This window comes from Ursus maritimus, unplaced genomic scaffold (assembly GCF_017311325.1).
Source record: "Ursus maritimus isolate PB19 unplaced genomic scaffold, ASM1731132v1 scaffold_15, whole genome shotgun sequence".
NCBI classification, from domain to species: domain Eukaryota; kingdom Metazoa; phylum Chordata; class Mammalia; order Carnivora; family Ursidae; genus Ursus; species Ursus maritimus.
Genome location: NW_024423897.1, coordinates 33314148 through 33338967, shown reverse-complemented (window position 1 = coordinate 33338967; position 24820 = coordinate 33314148). Strand labels below are relative to the sequence as shown.

Genomic DNA, 24820 nt, shown 5'->3' with positions numbered 1-24820 from the left:
CTAATAAATAAATAATAAAGAAAGATCTTTAAGATTTACTGTAAGTCATAAAAGCAAGACATGGATCAACGTATATACTTTAGTACCATTGGGTAAAGAACAAAAATGGGGAAAGAAGGATCTCTCTCTCTCTCTCTCTTTCATCTATCATCTATCTATCTATCTATCTATCTTTCATCTATCTAAATACATGTGTTTTTTTATTTGCTTGCATATAAAAAAGATGTAGAAATAGACATCAATGATAATAATAACAAATAGTTTGTGAACACTTTCCCCAAGTTCAAGTTCTTTATTAGTCTTTTACATGTGTTATCTTACTTCGAGCCCATGAGTCCCAAGCACCTTCTGTCTAGTTTTTGTTTTTAATTAAAGCAGACACATAAAAATCGTGTTTTAGGTAATTGACCCTTCTGTGGCCATATCCATTTGGAACAAAAATCAGCACCTTGGCGAAGTCCGCTATGTACGGAACAGACGTAGGAAGACCAGGAGTTCCTGCTATCATTAGAAACTCATCCTGCTTTAGGAACACTACATATCAGATAATGGAGTAACATTCAAGGGATCCAATCAGGCTCTGCAGCAGACAGCATTCCCTTGGAAACAGACTCTGAGAATCTGAGTTTGTAGGCAGCATATTTATTTGTGAATGTTCTTGGGAAAAAAGGCTGTGAGGAATGTAGAAAGCAAAATTAGGAATAAGGGGAAGTTCAGTTGTGATGCTCTGGCAACAGAGGCTTCAGCAACTCGCACGGGGAGCTCTGAAGCTGGGTGGTGCTTCGGAGCTGTCCTCGTTGAGGCAAGAGGGCTGGCTGCTCAAAGACCAACCACACCCAGATACGAGCCTCCCTCAGGCGGGGAGCATAACCTTGGGTGTGGTCGCTCCATTGTTACAGGGCAATTCCTGAGGAGAACTGAAATGTTGTGTGCAGTGTCAGCAGGTAAGGCTCCTAGGAGGTGGGGGGATGGGTGCTCGGTCCTGAAGGGGGATCTGGGCTGTACACCATGACACCCTCTACGGAGTCTTAGGGAATTCTGAATGCAGGAGGCATCAAGAAAAGACAGAAGCTGTAGAAGCAGAGGGGATAAGAAAGTGATAAACTGAGTCATGACAGTGGTAGTGTCTCATCACAGTATTAACAACGAGGTAACTAGGTTGCTACAACAGGTTTTGGACATCTTGAGAGGCTTTTGTGTGTTTCACAATGATAAATGATATTTCAGAGCTTCATAAACACCAACTGTAATTGGGGAGACAGTTGTTTATCCCTGTTTCCTGCAATCTGAAAAAGCGAACCTAAAAGTCATAGGTCTTAGGGATTCAACTTTGAAGTTCATCTTATTCAAGGGTATTTATAAGAACATGTGAAAAAACTTCTCTGGAAAATATAAAACATTTTTAGAGAGATTAGGAATTTTGCTCACTTGCTTAAAAAAAATTGCGGTTGACCCTTGAACAACGTGGGGGTGAGGGGCACTGACCCCCCCACACAGTTGAAAATCTGTGTAGAACTTTCGACTCCCCCCCAGACTTAACTACTAATAGCCTCCTCTTGGCCAGAAGCCTTACTGATAATATAAATAGTTGATTAACACATATTTGTATGTTATATGTGTTATATAGTGTATTCTTACAACAAAGTAAGCTAGAGAAAAGAAAATGTTATTAAGAAAATCGTAAGGAGGGGAAACCACACTTACAATACTGTACTGTAAAAAAATCCACATCTAAGTGGAGCCACGCAGCTCAAACCCATGTTGTTCAGGGGTCAATCATTCCAATTAAAGAGGTTTTTTTTCATAGTTCTGTTTAAATGCAAAGGTGGCAGATCTAAAATTGCATGCTCAGTGACATATAAGTCTGATTTGTCCATTTGCATTATTCATTCAGTTTATCCTCCATTTACATGGATAATCTGGAAGTTTCATACAAATTAGTTCAAGAGCTAGTTTTCAAATTAAATAAGCTTAAAACGCACAGTTTTGTCCCTAATGATATATCATTAGTTGTTCTTACCTAAATTTTTTCCTTTACTGGTTTCACAGGCAATCCCTGTAAATGCAACTGGGCAGGAGCACAGGCATTCTCCCTCCAGCAGAATCACAGTACCTCCATTTTGGCATGGGTCGCATTTTCTCACACTGAATTCATTGAGGTAATCTTCGAGGGCATTCTCCAAATTTTGTTTCTTTAGATGTGCATCCTTTATTTTCACTGGAACCAGATTATAGATAGGAGATAGCTGCAAGAAAGCAAACCATTTAATTTTAGGACTTTTTCTACTGATGAAGCTTGTGCAGTACCATTCATTGAATTAGTTATCAATTCATACATTCAATAAAGGCTTATTTAATGATTGGTATTGGCAGATATGATGTTAGCTTTCAAGACTATAGTAGTGACCAAAACTAAGCATGATCTCTGTGATCATGGAGATCACATTACGGAAGTAAGAAGACTGATATTAAAATAATCATACAGATTGTGGTGCTTGGGTGGCTCAGTTGGTTGAGCCTCTGACTCTTGGTTTTGGCTCACGTCATGATCTCATGGCCATGAGATGGAACCTGGAGTAGGGTCTGTGCTCAGTGGGGAGTCTGCTTGAGATTCTCTCTCTCCCTCTGCCCCTCCCTCACTCTCTCGCTCTCTAAAATAAATAAATAGATCTAAAAAAAAAAAAAAAGACTATAGTAGTGACCCAAACTAGGCATGTCTCTGTGATCATGGAGATCACATTACGGAAGTAAGAAGACTGATATTAAAATAATCATACAGATAAACTTAAAATGGAAACTATGGTAGGTGCTAGATGGGATGGGTACATGTGTTTTAAAAATGCACAACCATGGATTTAAACTTTTCACAGGATCATATATTGACATTATTTTGTGAATTGTTTTTGCTGCCTCTTCCGCTCCTCTTCTCTCTAGCAGGTAGCCAGGTGCTCACTATCTCTTGTTGAAGTGGGGTTTCTGTGCAAGGCCAAGAACAGAAAAGCCCTAAAGGCAAATTCTTAACTGGTCTTTTTTCCCCCCTAAAAGCCTGAACTCATTGAGAAATTTTTGCAGGGAGAAGAAGTGTGAGAAGAATGCCACTGAGGGAGGAGATTCCTCCAGACTTAGTATGTCCCTCAAGTAGCAAAAAAACTATAACTAGGTCTCTGGCAGCTGTTTTGGGAAGTAGTGGGAACTGTGGTGTGCCCCTAGGGAAGCTAGGTCCATATCAAGGTCCACATCAAGGTCCATATCAAGCACCATATCAAGGTCCATATCAGGGACCACGGATCCAGTGAGCAGGTGAGTTTGAACAAGGAGATTACCACCACTGTGGACTAAATATTTACATATATCATATTCCTAGTTTCCTAACAGAAGCATCAGTGTTCTTGCATTAAGTTGGGCAACAAGGAAAGATCTTCCTCAACTCCGCCTGACACGTGAATAAAGGATGAATTTTCTAGCAGCATGAAGGGATGGGATCTCAATGTCAAATTTAATTAGACTTAAAGAAAATGAAGTAAAATGATTTATTCTGCACACTTAAATTCATGGATTAAGATACTTAGTTGTTACAACTGATATAGGGAAGCTTGGAAAGGCTTCCCTGAGAAAATGACCCTTAAGCTGAGATTTGAGGGTTTGAGGGTGCTGGGCCAGAAAGAAGAATATTCCAGTCATACAGAATTCAAAAAATTCTTATGGGGGGGAAACCATAACATATATTGAAAGTGTGTATCAAATGTCTATATAAGCAAATTCAACTGCATGACTCTAAAGAGCTGAGTAAATAAATCGTTAGAAATTGAGGCCCTTGAGTGGCATAGCACTTTGAAACAAAGTGCCACGAAATTTAAAAGAAATTGGAATCCAAAGACTCAAGAAAGAGGACATAAAAAATACCTACCACAAATTAGTGCATAAGAGTAATGATGGATTAAACAATGTCAACTGATTTTTTTTCCTCTGAGGACAATGACAAAAGCTGAACAAATAAACTAAAATTAAAAATCTGTTTGAAGGCCCTGGAGAACGAACGAGGTCACGTTGATTGGGCTAAGATCTGGGAGGAGGTGGAAATGCAGTGAGGTGAGCCTAGTGTTTTGGGGCCACATTCCCCTTGACACATTTCCTAATTTGGGAACAAGCAGCAGAAGGGCTATGGCAAAAGAGCACAGATTACTGGGCTGGGGAAAGAAGGTTGGTATTCAGGGACAGCAAAGAAAAACAAGCCATACTTTGGACTGGGACCCAAAGGACTACAACCCTAGAAGTTAAAGGGAATTGGAAGTGGAATAGGTCTGGCAAAGACTACAGTCTGGTTTGTATTAGAATAATCTTGGGGGCACCTGGGTGGCTTAGTCAGTTAAGCGTAAGACTCTTGATTTAGGTTCAGGTCTTGATCTCAAGGGTGTGAGTTCAAGCCCCTCATTGGGCTCTGTGGCATGGAGCCTACTTAAAAAATAAAAATAAATTAAAAAAAAAAACCAATAATCTTGAATCATTGTAACCCCAGAAGCTTCCCAGATGTAAATATATATTTTCTTTGGAGGAAAATAAAATCATCCCAGGCCTCAAGCTATTCCTAGAAAAAATTTTATTTTTATTTCTATTTATTTGGGTTTTTTTTGGAAAGGGAGAGAAAGCAGAAGCAGGGGGAGTGGCAGGCACAACAGGCAGAGGGAGAAGCGGGTTCCCCATTGAGCAAGGAGCCTGAATCAGGACTCGATCCCAAGACCCCAGGATCGTGACCTAAGCCAAAGGCAGACGCTTAACCAACTGAGTCACCCAGGCATCCCCCTAGGACAATTTTTAAAGTATAGTATCCAGCCCCCCAAAACAATAACTAGGTACACAAGGAAGCAAGGCAACGTGAATCAGAACCAGTAGGAATACTAGAAACTAGAAGCAGAGTTGGGAGGATGTCATGATTTGAGTGATCAGACTTTTAAAGAACTAAGTTTACATGAGCAGGGGGATAAAAGAAGAGATCAACAATTTTAGCAGGAAACTGGAAATTATTTTTTAAAACAGAGGATTTGGAAAAAATAAACAAATAGAACTATTATAACTTGATATTATAATATTCCAGTTAGTGGACTGGTTACATAGCAGCTGTGATACAATGAAAGCAAAGCTAATGAACTGGAATATAGGTCAGGAGAAAATACTGACAGTGAAGCATAAAGAGATAAAAGATTGGGAAATACAAAAAGAGGGTAGGAAACATAAAAGATAGAGTGAGAAAGCGAAAGATCCATATAACTTGAGTCCCAGAAGGAGAGAATATTTAGGAAGCAATATTTGAAGAGCTAATGGCTAAGAATAAAACAAGCCTGGGGCGCCTGGGTGGCACAGTGGTTAAGCGTCTGCCTTTGGCTCAGGGCGTGATCCCCGCGTTACGGGATCGAGCTCCACGTCAGGCTCCTCCACTATGAGCCTGCTTCTTCCTCTCCCACTCCCCCTGCTTGTGTTCCCTCTCTCGCTGGCTGTCTCTATCTCTGTCAAATAAATAAATAAAATCTTAAAAAAAAAAACAAAACACAAGCCTATAAAAGACAACAAGGTGCACCCCAGTAATGAGAAGCGAGGTTACAATTTTTTCTTTTCAATGCAGGCATATCCGAGTAAAACTGCTAAAAACAAAGGCAATAGACTAAATCTTGAAATCATCTTTTTTTCTTCAGATTTTATTTTTAAATCATCTCTCCACCCAACATGGGGTTCAAACCCACAACCCTGAGATCAAGTGGGCATGTTCGACTGACTGAGTCAGATAGGAGCCCCAAATCTTCAAATCATCTTAGTAAGAAGGCATAGTACTTTGAAAGTAGACTGATATTTGATTTTAATAGATGCAATCAATAATATAAATTGTTCTAGGATAATGAGATATTCATAGGAGAGTTTTTAAAAAGATGACCTTGAAACTTCAATCTCACACACACACAAAAAATCTAGATGGATCGTACATCAAAAAGTAAAAGCAAAACAGTAAATCTTCTGGAAGTTAGTATATAGGAGAGTATCTTCAAGACCTTAAAGTAGGGAAAGATTTTAAATAGGATACAACAGCACCAACTATAATGAAAAGAAATACATATTTGATTATGTCAAGATAAAAAAAATCAACATTATAATTCCTGACATGATGTTCTGGGAAGGACACAACATCACTTCTGTGGTATTCTTGCCAAAATGCATAACCTCAATCTTCTCTAAACCTAACTTGAGAGACATTTGACATAACAGGTGACCAAAACTCATCAAAACATGTCAAGGTCATGAAAGACAAGAGAAGTCTGAGAAACTGTCCTAGGATGGAGGAAACTAAGCGGACATGACAACTAATTGCAATGTGGGATTTTGATTGGCTCTTGGAACAGAAAAAGGATATTAGGGGGAAAACTGGTGAGATTTAAATAAGGTCCGTGGGTTAGACAATGTTCCTTTTCTGATTTTGATCAACTGTACGATGGTTATGTAAGTTGCTCACATTAAGGGCTGCTGGTCTATAGGGTGTATGTGAACTCTGTGCTATTTTTATAGTTTTACTGTCTCTACAATTTATGCAGTTCTACAGTAAGTCTATTTATTTCGAAATAAAAAGTAAACAAGAGAACATCTGTTATAAAAAAATATCCTAAAGAGTGAAAGTCCTCAAGTGAAAGAAAACATTTATAATACTTTTAAGTGCGAATAGGCTCATACACAGCACATGCCAAGCACTTCCACAGTCCACACAAATGTTCACCAGCACACAGTTTTATGAGTTAATATATGAGATTTAGATTTCAACGATGTCCTCTTTATTTGGAAGTAGCCTCTTACCCATGTTGCCACATTGGCATGAACGACATAAGCATGTGGTGGAGTTATTTTGATTTTTAGGAAAAGAAATTCATCTTATTTTACCCTTCAAAGGAAAGTCAAGGCCAGATAATCTAAGATACAGGAATAGAGGGTCATGGCGAAACTACAGTGTGGATGAAATGCATAAACAGTGTTCCAGGAGATAAAGATGAAGGTCGGCCAGTGACCACAGTCTGAGAGAAGCCTCAGACCCTGGAGGCAAAAGTCCCACAGGAAGACAAAGAACAATTAAAATGTACTTCGGGAAGTCTTCCTGAAGAGCCACGTCTTTTTCTGACGAACTCTGGCTCTCTACGAATTAAGAAAACCGTTCTCATTTTTCTAGATATATTTTCAGTGGAGGTCATCTGTCATGAAACTTGCCAACATACAAATAAATGGAAATATAATTTAATATGAAGTACGTTGAGGTTTCTCACAGGTTTCCAAACGAATCACACTATGTGCCAAATGTAGTTTTGTTGATAGAAGGAGTGTGATTTTCACCCCTACGCAAGAGAGTTCGGAATGATTTTCTCTATGTGTTTATAACCGTAATGGCTACAGCACAGAGCGCTGGTACTACAGCTCTTTAAATGCTTATGCTCTTTAACACCGGGGCGTCACTGCTCAGAGTTGTCCGATAGAACAAATGCGGTAGGTAAATAGTTCATATGACTCAAGTTGCTCCAGAAAGAGCTTCATATAGCTTGACGTGTGGGTGCGTAAAGTTGGTTGAGGGAAATGAGAAAGGGAGAATGGAGGATGGAAAAGGCAAGATGAAGGCAAAAGCAACACAAAATTCATGCCAGGAGGACCCGCCCATTGGCATGAGCTGGGTCACAAATTTAGGTATATTTTCTAGTGCATTGAGTAAGACAACTGAATGCAATGGTCACACGCATATAAGAAATATTTACGTGATTCCCAAGAGAAACAAAATAAGCCTTAAAACTGAGATTAAAGAGTAGACTTTCCCATGAGTTCTCATAAAGGAGACATTGTATTATGTAACATCCTTTCAGTAAATAAAGCAGTGGGTTATATAACTTTGGTTTTTCTAATGCCAAAACAGAACTTTACAGGAAGCCAGCTCGCTCTGCGCTAGCTGTGCTGATCTCGGCCGCTTCGCTCTAGAGGAAACAATACACTTCAGATCTCTCAGGCCATCATTAATAAATGTCATTTCCTCAGCTGACATGTTTTAACTAGTTTGTAGCAGTAAGCTTCAGAAGAAACCCAGTTCAGCTATTGTGTTGAGCTAAAATGTAGAAATGTTGTGTTAACATTCAGGCAAGCCAGAAATAGAATTAATATACTTCCATGAAAGTTGAAGCTCTGACAAAAGTCAATACTGAAGGCAAGGCCCTATCTCCTCTGCATGAGGAAGGGCGGAGGAAAAAATCTTGGGCTGGGTTAACACGTTCCTCAAGAAGAGGTTTGGGGTCTGCTGAAGCCCACGGGGAAAGCCATAATCAGAGCCACGAGTTATTTTTATTTATTTTTTTCATAGTCTTTATTTTATTTATTTTATTTTATTTTTTCATAGTTACTTTAGCATGGGAAAATATGTTATGCTATGTTATGTTATGTTGTGTTATGCTGTATATAACTGTTTTACTTAGAAAATCTCTGTAAAATTCTTTAGAGTGATATAACTTCCTAGTGTTTTCTCCAAGATAAGGTGTTTGTAACCTAAATACCTAGATAATTGATTTACTTTGCTCAGAGGATTAAACATAAACCAGTTGATATTTCAGTGTAGGTGGGGAGGGGTTTTGCCAGTTCTTTAAATAATTAAATGGAAGGGTCAACTATTTTAATATTAAGACCATCCCTGGTGTTTGAACATGTCATCCATAGACAATAGAATGCTTCAACTTACCAAAGAATTAATTAGTGATTATAGATTGTTTAATTACCTCATGGAATAGCTTTTAAGTCAGAAAAACACTTCTACCGGATTTATAAAATCAAAATAATTTGCAATCTATTTTAAGGTCAAACCACACTGTATATCATACCTCTTTAGGGATTTAAAGGCCACGCAAAGTCAATAAAACACATAATATTTTACTGTTTTCTGCACTTTATCTACAAGAAGATACTTTTTTAAAAAGTGGTTCCTTAGTGACTTACTATGGTTGTCATTTTCTTAGGTAGAACATTCATATGAAAAGTCCAGGCTTCCAATATATAAAGAAAAGAACTTATACAGGTAGTTTAGATGGAATGCCTACTATTCTAAAAATCTGGAGATCAATAGTTGCCCTTGAAAATAGGATAAATTCTATTTTGCCTCCAGCCAGTGGGACTGTCCAAACAGAGTTGACGGAGGTCTTTGAATAGTTCCAGCAAATTTAGCAGTAAATCTTCAGCAGATGCTTTATTTACTTGAGATTTTTAAAATTGGCTCTAGAATATGACAGATGATGATTAAGACCTTCTCAGAGAACAATCTTGGATCCCTACAAAGACAGCTGAACTTTCTTTGTAGGGATGAGAAGACAAGCCGGTTTAAGTGTCCATGTGGATGTAAACATCTTTCTAAATGAATTATTTTTTCATTTAAGATATTCTGACATAGATTTATTTTTACTGAGTTCAAAATAATGAATTTAAATGTGACTTAAACATAATAAAATAAAAGGCTGTCTTCTGGGTACTTGGGTGGTTCAGTGGGTTAAGTGCCTGCCTTTGGCTCAGGTCACGACCCCACAGTCCTGGGATCGAGCCCCACATCAGGCTCCCTGCTCAGTGGGGATCCCGTTTCTCCCTCTGCCCCTCCCCCTTATTCTGCTTTTTCTCTCTCAAATAAATAAATAAAATCTTTAAAAAAAAGAGCATCTCTTCTTGGCCAACTTATTCCCCCTGTTTGTCCTACTTTTGGGGCAAAATATTTGAAGTTTCATAGATATGTTAGCTCATCTAAATGGCTAGATTTCTTTGACTTCAGTGGAAAGCAGATTATAATCTTCCAGTTTCTGAGTTCTTCCTCTACATAAATGTGATGGTTTGGATAGCTTCACTCACTCTTTAAAGACAGTAAAATGGGATGAAGGAACAAAAATTCCCAATAATTAGTCCTATCAAAATACCAACACAACTGTAACTCCAGTTAATCAAACCAAAGTCGAGGGTTGTCAAAGATAAATCTGACCCGAGGGAAAATTGTGTAACCTACAGGGAAAATTGAAAGCTGTAAAAGGAAGTAGGAAAACAAATAAGGAATAAAGGAAACTATATACCCTTTCTAGTAAGTTTGGGGAGCAAGTGATGGGGCTAAATGAGACTAGCATTTACATCTTTATAATTACAATGCAGTTTGGTTCCCTTAGAAATAAGGACTAATAGGTTTATAAACTGAAGACTGTAATCAAGATACAAAAAAGCCAGAATTTCTGGACCCTAAGAACTGCTCACCCTATGTCTTATTTTCTGAGATCTTATGAACTTCCCTTTCATGAAGGCCCTTCATGATTCTCCTGTTTTGGAAGTGGTGCTATTGATGTCCCCTGAAAGCAAGGGACAACCAGGGGCAGATGGAAGGGAACTAACAATTCTTGGGCACGTATTTTGTCCCAGTCTGTGCTAGGGGCTCTATGCAAGCAATGCTGCTAAATCTGCAAAATAAACATGAAGCCCTGGAGAGTGTAGTGTTGCAGAGGTCAGAGAACTTGACACATTTAGAGGACAGAGACCCGAACTCAGTCCGGGTTGGTGTGATCCCACAGGCCATGCCTCTCCTCTCTGTCCTGCTTCTTTCCGGGGATGAGATAGGAGTGCATTGGAATGCTCACATCTCCTTCAGATGAAGTTAACTGTTCATTTGAACCCACAGTTACATTTAATGAGAAAATGTAAAAGTCTCCTATTTGAAAATAAACATTCCTTACTTTTTGGTTTATGAGCACTGGGGCATCATTTAAGGAAGTGGCCCAATTTACAAAGTCAGTCATATCCACCATCTCGGGTCCTTTGAGAAGCTTCTCTTTCAGTTCATATGCGTATTTTTGGGTTCCTCCTCTTATGAGTGAAATAACATCATCTATGATGCCATCACGAGTAATGTTTACTGAGAAGAGAAAGAAGATATAAGTGAAACATTTATAGTTCTGTGACATTTGATTACATTTATTGAACCCTTTCATAAAGTATCGTCTAGTATATTTATTGAATTTTATTTATGTAATTTTTTCACCCCAAATCTCCAAGAGCAATTTTTATTATAGCCAATGGTAGACTTCAATTGTCTTTAAAAAAATAAAAACAGTATGACAGTTGAGATACATTGATGATTCCAAGGTCATCACTTATCCACTTGCACACAAGGAACTACACATGACTTTGGGCTGTACTATACTATACAGTTTTGGTTTCATACTTACCTTCATAATTACATTTTTATAGGCTTGTTTTAAATGATTTTAATATTGTGAAAAATCAAAAAGTGTAAAAAAGAATCAGGTGAAAAGCAAAATTTATCTCCATCCCAAATTCCTACCTATCTCTCTCCTCAGTCTCTCTCTCTCCAGACTGAACCACTTTTAACAAAATTTGTGAATCTTCTAGAATTATAAATTTTTTGAACTGGAAAGGAATTTCAAGAAGATTTTTGTTTATCCTTCCTCATTTTTATAAATGAGAAAACTGAGACTCAGACAGGTGGAGCGACTAGTCGGAGACTAGCTTAAGGGCCAACTATTGAAATTAGGACATTTGATGGCAAGTTCAGCTTTCTTTGCATTTCATCAATGGTTTCCAATCATGGCCACGTGTTAGCTTTTAAAAATATCTGGCTTTTTTCTCTCTGCCTCCCCACGGTCATCTGATTCTTTAAAGGTGAGCCTCAACCATTTGTAAGTCTGAAAATACTCTCAGTAAGATTAGAGTAAAAACTGAGAACTCCAGCACTACTTCAAGCTTGTAAATCTGCTAAATATTACCAACATGAGCAGCATTTATACCAAAGATATTTATATTTTTAAAAAGGTTATGCACTGATCGAATGTTAAGGATGAATTGGGATATCTTTTCCCCCAGTTTTATTGAGATATATAGACACACTGTAAAAGTTTAAGGTGTACAGCGTAATGACTTGTCCTACACATATATTGCAAAATGATTACTACAATAAGTTTAGTTAACATGCATCACCTCATAGAGTTAACAAAAAATTTATTTTTTCCTGGGATGAAAAACTTTAGTATGTACTCTCTTAATTACTTTCATACATACCACATGGTACTGTTAACTAGTCATCATGTTGTACATTACATCCCCAGTATTTATTTATCTTATAACTGGAAGTTTGTACCTTTTGACTCATTGGATGAAGGTAGATTGGGGGTTTTGAGTCAGGTGGAAGGCTGAGTTAGGGGAATGGTTTTGGTCTTCTCCTCTCTTAAAGGTCACACAGGGTCCTGCCACTAGCCCATTAGAAAGCTTTGTTAAAATTAGGGGGAAGAAAAGAGATCTTTCCTGAAGACATTTTTCTACCATTGGCCTTCTACCATTGCCATGAAAAATATGAAATCTACAATGACCATAGTGGAAAGGCCTTTCCCAGAGCTGTACGCTGTGTGACCTGCACAATGGTGATTCCAATGAATGCATGTCCATGGCTTACTTGTGCTTATAATGGTTTGGAAACCACCGTAAAGATAAAATAGTTTTGAAGCACTTTAAGTTTTTTTAAATAAAGAGGATACACAATAAGGAGAGTTTACAGTGACAGAGCACTGCTCATTGACAATTCCTCCTCCTTTTTTTTTAAGTAGTGAATGAGTTAGGTCATACTTACCATTTCCACCTTCACCCCTCTTTAAACAATCATTTTTATTAATCTTTCCCTTGACTTCAACTCCAGCTTTCAGAGAAAAATCCAGATTAAATCCGAGGCACCTTTGTACATCCCTTATTTCAATACCTGTTCAATGTATTTAGTTGAAAATTATTAAATAACATCTATCAGCATCACAAATAAATTCCAATTCTGCTATTTTGTAAGAAAAGTACTTACTGGGATTCCTAGATGTTATTACTAAACTCAAACGCAAGGTCATATCTGCCCTGCTTTGTCCTTGCATTAGGATCTAGTGGCCTCCTTCTGAATTTGCTTGTCAACTTAATAACAAAGGACATATACATTTACAGCTTGTTTGAAAGGGACATAAGAACAGGGCAGTTATAGTAAAGTCCTTTACCTCTGCTAACATGGAAGGGAGACAATGACATCTAACATATATTGAATGCTTATCATATACCCAACATCATTCTAAGCATTTTGTATGCATTAATTAATTTAATCTTCACATTGGTCTTTTGAGGTAGGTTCTATTATTGTCCTCATTTTGCAGATGAGGATATGGAATGGCAGAGCAGATAAGTAATCCGCCGATGGAATTCAGCAATTAGCCAAGTTAGTATTTGAACCAGAGTTGTCTGGTTGTTAAGCACTTCTCTGTATTGACTTCAGAATTTGGTCGTGGGATGCATCAACATCTCTTGATCCTCTTTGGAAGACTCTGTTCTTTATTAAAGTAGCTAGTTTATTGCTTTGAGCAGATGGCTTATATAGAGGACAATTTTGTTTTGGTCCTATGAATGTTACTTAGTAGATGGCAGTCTCGGAAGCTGACTCACTGTGGTGTGCAGATGCTACAGTTACTGGGAAGAAAAATCCTAATATTTAATTCAAGTATATAATTTATTATCTATTTAAAAGAGAGAATAATTATTTTATTTTAAGGGTAAACTGCCTCAGTTCATTGACCATGTCAGTTTTCACTCTTATTTATCATTTCAATGCCTAAATGTTTTATGGAAAAGGAAAGGGAGAAGTTGAGTTAAACCAAGGGTTTAAGTTGAAATTTAGAATTAAGGATCTGGGGCATTCAGGCATTCATTTATTCAATAAATATTTTTTGTGTACCCACAACTAGTGAGAACTTGAGAAATACCAGGTGGCTTTCCTCACGAGAAAGGGAGAGGGAGGATAAAAATGGAAGACCATGCTAGGAATCCAGAACACTAGATTTCTAACTGTAACCTAAGAAGCATAAAGGCTTCGATTCTGAAGATGGGGATGAAAATACCTAAGTGATCCCAACGAGCTTAGATTTCCTACCTCCACTGTGGACCTTTTCATGTTCAGACAGGGTCTGGACATCCCAAATTTAGGTGCAGGACATGGCTTGGTCCTCAGGTATTGCCAATGAAGAAGTGAGAAAGACGGCTTCCCTCTCAAAGATACCAGAACCGACCTAATGATCCTTGTCTACTAAGGCCAGAGGCTAAGTAAATTTAAGTGGGTAGGTCTGAGTTATCCAAGATTAAAGATTTCAGCCCCTGGAGCTTTTTCACCAAAGCAACTCTTAGCCTGAAGTGCTCCTTGTGTTTTGATTATTCTTGCTGAGCCTTTCTCTTCTGATTTTCAGGTTGCTTAAGACATAGTCCTCTTGTGTCCCCCACCCATGTGATATCTATCAAAATAGCCTACCAGGTAGGACTCATGAGACTTCATTATTCTACCTCACAGGATATAGCCCTGTAGGGCAGTATAAGCCAAATAACCTCATATTCCACTCCCCCTGGCAGTGCTTCTCCCTGCTCAAGACTGAGGCATCAAGAGCAATTCGTTCTGGCCATGTCATATTTGTTTCACCTATAAAGTGCTTACCAACTGTGGGGGCAATGTCAGGCTCTAAGCTCATAGCCATATCCCATTCTTCACTTGACACCGATAGAGGCTACAGGAAAGGAGCCATGGAAACAGTTTTTGGCAACACTTCCCTCCCTAAGAGACACCCTGAAAAACTTTGAGGGCAGAAAAAGGAGATATGCTAGCACCTATCTCTTCTTTAAGGAATATTATAAGTAGTCATAATGACTCACAAAATAAATAATTAAAACTTATTAACACAGTCACTTTGCATCTACTTTATTCTTAAAAGGCTTAGATGAAGCTGTTAGGCCAGTATGGTAACTATGTAGTACACAGACATTTCCTGTACGTGTGTCAGACATTGATGATCAACCATGGCCTTTTTTCCATGTTTCAAGTGTGGTCAGAAATCTACTCAACTACCACCCTATGATTAGACTTGTCATAAGATGAGGTAAAACTGATTTTCTACCCTTCCTTTAAGACACTAGACTTATACGATCTTAACATTACTTTCTTCCTCCTCCCTAAAAGAAAATTGAGAACAATATTTTCCTTCCAATACTGAAGAATCCTTTGGAAGATAAGTGTCATACATATAATTGAATCAGTTTATTGATTAAGAAATAGATTATGTAAATTATGTCTCTTGTACTTTTTTCACTTTTTAAATAGTATTTCACTAAAAGTAGCATCACAAGTAATATTAAGTTACAGTACAATTTTGTGCATTTCTTAACAGTGCATGACCAAGTCATCTTGTTTGAGATAGAAGTCAATTTGTTGTTTGATAGGGTTTTAGATGCCAAAGGGAGAGAGTTCTCTCAAAGAAGCAGGTTATAGGACTTTATTTTAAAGCTTTAACCATTGAAAGAGATTAGCAATAGGAATAATGATTGGTTAAAACAGCATTAGAAGTTAGAACTCTATTTCCAGGTATACCTTTCTCTTCCATCGATGCTTTATCCAAAACATATATTAGTTCATAGAATCCTCCTAGAGACCCAGAGCTACTGTAGTGGGTTCCATAGGTTTCCAAAAATGCAAAATATTCCCCCTTTGCATAGGTAGCTGGCAGAGCTTTTATATCATCCAAGAAAGTTGTTGTCAGCATGGCATCACGACCTCTCATCACAAATCTTCCCAGATGAATTAATCCTTTCACATGCAGAAACACTTTTTCCTTGGTTGTAGAACAAAAGAATAAAAATAGGCGTTTCATCACCACTATTTCAAATTTAAAAATCACAAAATTTAGAACTTCCCCAGGCAGTAAGTGTTTTAGCTGTGAGCCTAGATGACCGCCTAACCCAGTAGGATGGCAAACTCAAAATGCGATTAGTCCCAACTGTTGATGAAAATGGGCAGCAACTGGAACTCTCATCCCCTGCTGGTGGGAATGTAGAGTGGCCTGATCCCTGTTGAGAACTGCTTAGCAGTTTCTTAGAAAAGTAAACATACATCTACCCTGTGGTCCGCGATTCCACTTCTACATAGTTATCTGAGATCAGCGACAAAATAGCCCACAAAAAGATCCATACGAGACTTTTAGAGCAATGTTAGTCAGAAGAGCTTAAAACTACAAACCACTCAAATGTCCAGAAATAGAAGAATTGGTCAACAAATTGTGGTATGTTCACAAAAAGGAATACTAGCTGGCAATAAAAAGGAACAAACTACCAATACATGCAACAACATAAATTCATCTCAAAAATATTACGCTGAACAAAAAGAGTCAGATAAAAAAGAGTATGTACTGTATGATCTCATTTATATGAAGTTCTGGGTCAGGTGAAATTCAGCTGTGGTCAGAGAAATCTGAAGAGTAGTCGCCTCTCAGGCAGTAGGGGATTGACTGAAAAGGGCATGAGGGAATTTGCTTGATGGAAATGTTCTATGTTTTGTTTGACGAGGTAGTTACACAGGTGGAGACAAAAGTCAAAATTCAACGGAACTACAGACTTAAAACATTGCTGTTTGCATTTTATCACTTGTAAGTTATACCCCACTAAGCTGATGGTAAAATGTTGGCAATGGAAGGAAAAGTAGACATTCTATATGCAGCCCAATCTCCCCATTTTGCAGATGGGAAACTCTGATCCAAAGGCATCAAGTTATTTGCCCCAAATCACAAACCTAGGTCTCAGGTCTCCCTGCTCCTTCCACTATGTCCTTTCCATTTCTGATAACAAAGAGAGGATAGACAACATTTTAAGACATGAAAGCTAAACAAGTGAATAGTTAAGCATTCCTAGCGATGATGGTTTAAATTTCCAGGAGAAAACTAGGGCAGTGACAACTATGTGTTTCAATGACACAGACTGTCCCAGTCAAAACCAAACTAAATTCACACCTATGATTTTGTAGATGGTTCATTTAAGTTTCTCCTGCTATAGTAGCAGTTCACATATGTCGATTACATGGAAGTTTAAAACATTTTATTATTTTTTAAAAGTATATTTTGGTGTATATGAACATCACACCAAACTTCCTGTGTTTTAGAAGAACAACTGTTCCCACTGTATGACTTTGGGTGATGGTCAGTGATTCAGTCTTCAACAACAATCTTAAAGAAACTTAATCCATACATAAGAAGTCTTATGAATTCGCCTATTGATGATTGCATAATAATTCTCAGTGGAGTCTCAAAGACACACAAAACTATTTGGATTCCTTTTCATTGTTGCTAAAAGTAGGAGCTATAACTTGTCAGAGAGACATTAACGTTCTTTGGCTCAACTTATTTCAGAGGTAGATCTTAGATCATTTCTATCCAAATATAAAGTTGCTTCTTCCATCTTAGATAATAAAAACAAAAACTCTCAGCCTCACTTGTCTAAACATTTGCTACCAATTTCTTTGCCCTCATTAGAAGTGAAATTCCTGTAAAGAATCTTCTATACTGGCTGTTTTCAATTCTTCTCTTTCCAGTTTCTCTTAAATCTAATTCAGTCATGCAACTCTCCTCACTACTTCAGCAAAACTTCTCTTGTCAAGGTCGTCAATGACCTTCACAATGCTAAAGCCAGCAGTGGTTACTTCTTAGTCCTTCTTCTTTGACACATTAGCACGTTTGACACAGTTCATTACTCCTTTCTCCTTGATAAGGTTTCTTTTTTTTATCTTCTAGGGAAGTTCTTCTCAAACTGTAAAGTGTGGACAAATCACCCATACAATCTTGTTAAAATGCAATTCTGATTCAGTAGGTCTGGGTTAGAGGCTGAGGTTCTAGCTTCCCTGTGATGCTGATGTTGCTGACCCATGGACCACACTTTGAGTAGTGAGGTTCTAGGGCATTCTACGTGCCACATCTTGCTGTCCTCTGCTGGTTCTTCCTCTTTCACCAGACCTCTTTCTATCGAAGTTCCTAGAGTTTAGTCTTGGATCTCCTCTTTTCTATTTACATTAACTCTTAGTAGTCACAGGAAACCCTGTGACTGTAAGCACCATCTACCTATGAACAACTCCCAAACCTAGAGCTCAATCCCAGATCTTTTTGCCAAACTCCTGACTTATAACACCAACTTCCTACTTGACATCTCCAAATGAATGTCTAACAGACATCTCCAACCTAATCTGACTGAAATTGAACTATTGTTTTTCTTCTCTCAACCTGCTTTACCCGAGTTTTCTCTATCTCAGTTCGTAGCAACTCCATTCTTCCAGTTGCTGGGGTCAGAAACCGTAGAATCATTCTTGACTCTACACCTGTTCTGTCTGTCTGCACACACCTGGATTCCTGCAATAGTTTTCAACAGACCTTCTTACTTTTGCTCTTCACTCTCATAATTGCTTCTCATTTAAAATATACTACTGTATGTCAATCTTCTATTCGAAAAGTTCTACTGACTTCCCGTGTCACTCAGAGAAAAAGCTAAACTAAGAACAGGCTGTGAGGCCCTTCACATCTGGTTCAGGGTAACCTTTCTAACCCGTTCTCCTTCTGGTTCACTTTGGCCCAATGGGCAGGTATATTCCCACCTTAGAGACTTGTCTCTTAACACTTCCTTCTGCAATATACATCATCCCAACTATGACTGTTTGGCTATTTCCTCTCCTTCAAATCTTTGCTCAGATTTCATTTCCTTAATGAAGTCTACAATGAACTTTCTTTTTAATATTGCCACTGGCCCAGCACTCTTGATTTCCCTTGTGTTATTCTACTTTTTGCTTTATTCCATAGCACTTATCGCTTTCTGAATACTATATAGCTTGTTATTTTGCTATTATGTTTATTTTGTCTCTCTCTCCCTGCTGAACTGTCAGCTCCATGAGGACAGGAATCTTTTTTAGTTTGGCTCACAAATGTATTCTAAGCCCCTGGAACAGCACCTGGCCACATAAGAAATCCCCATTAAATATTTGTTGTAAGATTTAAAGGATTTTCCAACTGCATACTATGGATAGGTATGCATATTAATACAGAGACAAGGTACAGAGCCATACAAAACAATTGTATGATTGGGCATAAGTACTAAGAGTGAATTATTATTATTTTTAAAGGGGAGAGCATATCTAAACAGGTGACTGTGTTATCAGAAAAGGAAGAATGAACGTTTTACCAGCATCATACTGATTACAGAAAGTGTCTTGTATATTTCAAAGGTGATGAAACAAAATTCTAAATCTGGATTAAATATAAAAAAACAAACACATTTTCAAAGCCTTAAATTAAAGGTATGATTACAAAGTAAGCAGACCAATGTCATATGCAATGTGTACAATTTCATGGCATCGTTATTTTAGAGACGCTTTCCAGTAAGTAAAGAGTCATCGGTGCAACGCATTGCAATGAATTACCAAAATTCCTCGGTCTGATTCTTCATTGTCATTCTGAAGACGGTATAAATTGAACAGTCTATTACCACAGTCTCAGACCAAAAGTATGCTCCGAATTCTTAATACACTTGTTCTCTGTTCATCACCACCGAACATCTCACCCCCTTATACTAGTACAGATCCCATGAGGCTCTTCTCCAGTTAGCATTCTTCTCCCTGACCTCCTAGCTACGTATTTGGGGATTTGTTGAGTATTATTTTTCTCTCTCTCTCTCCAGGGAACTCTATCTGCTCCAAACACTTAAACTTAAAAGAGGGGGTTTGGTTAGTTTGAAAAATATCCCATTATATCCTGTATATTGTGTTTGGTCTTACCTTTTTAGAAGAATGTGTCAAGAACAGTTGGTAAGTTTCATTTTTGGAATATGTAAATCGAAATTTACTCTCCGCATTTGTAAGACTGGAGTCTTTTTGGTCAGAATTTTCTTTAGGTATACTTTTAGACTTTTCAATTGCTTCGATAGGTGTGAATTTTAAAGTTATATCTGCATTAAAATTTGACGTCTTCTGTTGGACAATTCTTTTGAATGCCTCCATCTGTTCTTCATAATATTCAGTTCTGACATTTTTATCGGCTTTTGTCTAAAAGAGAATGATGAAACTCTGTTAAAAACAACATGCAAAAGACCACCCCAAATAAACACAGATGAAAGAAAAATCAAGCAATTCTTTGAAAGGTATTTGAGCAAGGGATTTAAGAGTGAAACACTGAAGTGACATTGCTGGGCTCTGATACAGACTCTGTGACTCTGAGGACAGGGCACAGTGATCTCTCTGTCTGGTTCCTGGTCTATGAAAAAGCGAGGTTCACCGTACTTAGCCCAAAGGCTGTTATGAGATAATGCAATGAGATAATGCATGTGAAGGGCTTAGAACAGAGCAAGCTTTCAAATGTTAATATGTTAATAATTAAAGAGCAATTTGCATAACAGATGCACAGTATACTTACCATTTGTGTAAAAAAAGAAAGGAAGAGAGAAATGATAAAGCCAACCCTGACTGAAGGCTTCTGGGCCAGCACTGCTTTGAATATTTTGCACATGTTAATTAATTTAGGCAGAAAGGTTAGGACTTGAGCTGAGCACTCTCAACCTTTATACTCTCCTGTCCGTTAATACGTACGTACCTACATACGTACGTACGTGAATAATAAAAAACTAAAAAAAATTTTAAAAAAAGAATAGGAAAGCAAGCAGGCGAAGAAAGGTTTCTGTGTGCACAGAGAATTACTGGAAAAATCGACAAAGCAGTGTTTGCCCTTGAGAAGGGGAACTGTGAAACGGAAATCTGGAGTGGGCGCAAGCTTATATTTCCTTGAATAATCTTTTGCAATGTTCAGACTTTTCGACTGTTTTTTTTTTTTTACCACTTTCATTTTTGCATTAAAAAAAAAAAAAACACCTGAACTAAACAACCTAGTTAAAAATGAAAACTTTCAATTGAAGAATTCTTTGCCAACTTGATTATTGTCAGGTATCAGTGGGAGGTTTGTTGATCTCAGTGGTTAAACTCTTTGCAGAGGTCCCCTGCAGTAATACTCTTGTAACCCTGGTCTGAGAAGGAGCCACCCATCTCTTCAGTCAGCAGCACAGATCAGATTCCTTAGCATACAGAGGGGGACTGTTCTGCGCAGGCAATGCTATGGTCTGAATGTTTATGTCCCTCCACAAAATCCACATGTTAAAATGCTAATGCCCAATGCAATGGCGGGGGCGGGGGGGGGGCTTTGGGAGGAGCCTTCATGAATGAGATTAGCACTGTCATAAAAGTACCCCCCAGAGCTCCCTAGCCCCTTCCACCATATGAGGATGCAAGAAGTCTGTAGCCCAAAAGAGGGCCCTAACTCAAGCAGAGTAGCACTCTGATCTCAGACTTCCAGAACTCCTGATGTTCTCATCTCCAGAATTGTGAGAAATAAATTTCTGTTTTTCTGAGCTATCCTGTGTCTGGTATTTTGTTATACCGGCCTGAATGGACTCAGACAGGGAGGCTGAAGTTACCATCTAGTGGGAATGACTACAATGTGTATAATTTTCATTAAAGCTAAGCATGCTGGAATAAGTGGGTGAGTAAAGGGGTGATATAAAGGGGGTGAGTAACCTAACCACATCACTTCCCTGCTTAAAATCTTTCAGGCTTCCCACTGCTTTTAGGATAAAGTCTAAACTAAACTAGACATATTCCGAGACTTATGCTTTCCCTGACTGTATTCCAGCCCCTTAGACACATTTTTTATTTCCATACCCTATGCTTTTTCCCACCACAGGGCTCTTTTATGCTGCTTTTACTTTCTGGAATGTTCTGTGACATCTGCCTTCCCCGCCCCCAATAAACCAAACACACACACATTCTCCCACATATACATTCTATATGGCTTGACCTGGTTAATTCCTACTCCTATTTCAAGTCTTAGCTTAAACATCACTTCTTTAGCGGGGAGGGGTTTTCCTAATCCCACAGACTAACAAGTCTGTTTTCTATAAGCTCTCATGTCTCTGAAAATAAAACAAAACGCAAGGTGCCTCGGTGACGCAGTTGGTTAAGCATCCAACTCTTGGTTTCAGCTTAGGTCATGATCTCAGGGTCCTGAGGTCGAGCCGCACATGGGGCTCCACACTCAGTGTGGAGTCTGCTTAAGACTCTCTTTCCCTCTGCCCCTACCCCCTGCAGGCTCTCTCTCTCTCAAGTACGTAAATCTTAACCTTAATCTTAAATCTTAAAAAAATTTTAAAAATGAAAAACCTTTTATTTTATGATTACTTGTTTAATAGACTTTCTGATGGTAAGCTCCAAAAGTCAGGGAACGTGTCTGTCTTATCCACACACCGCTATAGCCTCACCACTTAGGAACGTGCCTGGCATATAGTAGATGCCAACAAAAATTTCTTAACTTTAATGCAGCTAACAATAATAACTAATGTTTATTGAGTGCTTACTCTGTGCCGGGGGCTGTTAAAAGTGGTTTAGATAGAATAAAACATTTAATTTCTCACCTTTAAGATAATTTCTGTAATTATCCCCATTTTACCAATAAGAAAACAGGTTAGGAAATTTGTCCAAGCTCACACAGCTAGCATTGAAACCCAGAAAGTCTGACTCTAGGGCCAAGCTGTTAATTCTTCTACAACCCTGCCCAAGAGGGCTCGACCAATTCTGGCTAGTAAAATAAAGGACTCATGGAAGAGGTTGCCTTGAACTTGGCCTTGAAAAATGAATAGGATTTCTGTTGCCTTGAGATCTACGGCTAGTGGAATTGTTGCCGTGTGAACTGGGGAGACCCTGGGCTCTAGGGCCTGAATCCAGCCCATCCGGAATGAGTCTCTGAAGGTTCTTGGTCATGACTCGGGAAAGAATTCGAGGACAGACACTCAACACAGTAGATAAGCATCACAAAGCGGAAAGTTTATTACAGTGAGAAGTACACTCTCAAGATAGGAGAGCAGGTGAGCTTGAGAGAGAGCTGTGCACTCTGGGGATTGAGTTTCTATCTTTTATTGACAGTTGTTAACTAGGGGGTGGAATGTTTATTGGGGCGGGAAGCAGGGCTTTGCACTTTTTCTCCCTAATTTGGTCAGGGGTTTCCTGTCATGGCACCTGCCCTCTTGGGCCTGTCTGGTTTGCTCTGGCTTCTTGTGGAGTGCTGCCAGGATAGGCCTCTTACCTTCGCGATAGTGGACCATGACTTCCTTGTTGCTGACTTCCAGGTATCCTGTTAGAACGTAACTGCCTACTCTAACAGGAGCCACCGAAGACAATTCTACTCAGTCTTCAGTGCTGAAAAGGGCCAGAGCTGAGCAAAATGGCACCAGAAAAGCACTCCCTAACTCTCCAGGAAGGCCATGCTCTTCCTGGTTTACTGTGTGCTAATGGGCTGCAGGATAGGGGTGGTGTAATCTGTAGGCACCTGCACTTATCCTGACTAGCTAGGAAGAAAGAGGCACTGGCAGAGATGAACTTAGCAGTGTGGAGGACTGCTGGCAGTTGTAAGAGAATATTGGTCAGGGTATCAGTTAGGAGGCCTTTGAATGGTCCTGTCTGACTCTGCTAGGATGACAGTAGTGAGTAGAGTCTGAAACAGTGAATGTGGGGTCACTCCAAAAAGAAGTCTGAGCTCAATGACAGGCAGTCAGAGATGGACTAATACTGGGAATCATCATGAAGAAGGAGCAAAAAATCCTTGAAGCGAGGCCAAGTGGCAAGATTCTAGAAAGCAGGATGATGCAAGGATAGAAGCAAGTTTCTTTATGAAAATTAAAATAAACAGACACGGAAAAGATGAAATTAGAGAGAGGGGCAAAGGGGCTTGTGTGTTCCAGAAGGCCCTGCATATTATAAGGGTCAATTCAAGCTCTCCTGTTTAATGGTTTATCCAACTGATGCTTCTTGAAAAGAAAAAAAAAAACACTATTTCTGGAACTGGGAGTGGAAGAGATAGAATACAACCAATAAATATTTCAGAGTTCACATTGAAGAGGAGAAGGTGGGAGAGCTGGAAATAGAAGGTAAAAAGGGAAAACTGTTAAAGACGCACCTAAGACTTTGTACAGGTAGATAATAAGAACATGTATTACTTATTATGATTATTAAAGGCATCTCTCACTAGTTGAGAGAAGGAACATGGAAAGAACAAACTGACTGCCATCTCATGACCCACCCTCAGCCAAGGTACTGAGCGAAGCCAACCCCATACTCCCAACTCTTCAGCTACTAAATTTTGGGGTAATTTGAAATTTAGTAATAGGTAACAATTATGGTTCTTCTCCATTATTTTCAAGAGATCATTTTCTGTGCTAGTATCTTAAATGTTAATGTGTTCCAGGACTTCATTCTCTACGTTCTTTTCTCTCTCATTGTGCACTTCCTGGATGATCTCAAGCACCCTCAAGATTTTAATGATCGTCTGTATGCTGATGATTCCTAAATTTCTGCCTGCAATTCAGATCCTTCTCTCTGCCTGCACATAATGTACTCTTCGCAGGATCACTCCATCTAGATGTCCCACAGACCCTCGCACTCAAAATTATCAAAATCCAAATCATTATCTCCTTCTCGGAATTGACTTTGACTCTTCTTTGGCAGATTCCCCACTCCCTGACTTCCCAGGTCTTTTCTGATGGCCTATCATCCAGTGGGGGTGTACTTTGACTTTCTGTCTCCATACTTGACATCCATGGCGAGCTTCCTTTGTTATGGCTAGACATGGTTTTAAGCACTTTGCACTTATTAACACATTCAATTCTTTCAAAATCTTATGAAGTATGTATTATTACCACCCCACTTTATGATAAGAAACTGAGATTCAGGTAGGTAAATAAGTTGCCTAATGTCTTATAATGGTAAGTGGAGGAACTTATCAGAATTTAAACCCAGGGAGTCTTAATTCAGAGCTGGCCAATTGACCATATGCTACACTTCAATTCATTGAACTCTTTGTTCTTAAATATGCTAGATTTTTAAAAAATG

The 24820-nt window shown here is 38.6% G+C and overlaps 1 protein-coding gene and 1 long non-coding RNA gene across 2 annotated transcripts in view; one reads left to right on the top strand and one right to left on the bottom strand.

Annotated features, from left to right (window-relative positions):
* Nucleotides 1–2179, top strand: part of LOC103664685 — a 37933-nt gene extending 35754 nt beyond the window's left edge. The window contains exon 4 of the long non-coding RNA XR_005834876.1: nucleotides 2050–2179. This is a non-coding gene — a long non-coding RNA (uncharacterized LOC103664685). The remainder of the gene's footprint in view (nucleotides 1–2049) is intronic.
* The window catches only part of C9 (complement C9), a 54940-nt gene that overhangs the window by 2629 nt on the left and 27491 nt on the right, over nucleotides 1–24820 (bottom strand). The window contains exons 6-10 of the mRNA XM_008692615.2: nucleotides 19673–19939; nucleotides 15461–15701; nucleotides 12656–12781; nucleotides 10749–10927; nucleotides 2021–2246 (exon numbers count right to left, since the gene is read on the bottom strand). Coding sequence (XP_008690837.1) covers nucleotides 2021–2246; nucleotides 10749–10927; nucleotides 12656–12781; nucleotides 15461–15701; nucleotides 19673–19939 — 1039 coding nt within the window. The remainder of the gene's footprint in view (nucleotides 1–2020; nucleotides 2247–10748; nucleotides 10928–12655; nucleotides 12782–15460; nucleotides 15702–19672; nucleotides 19940–24820) is intronic.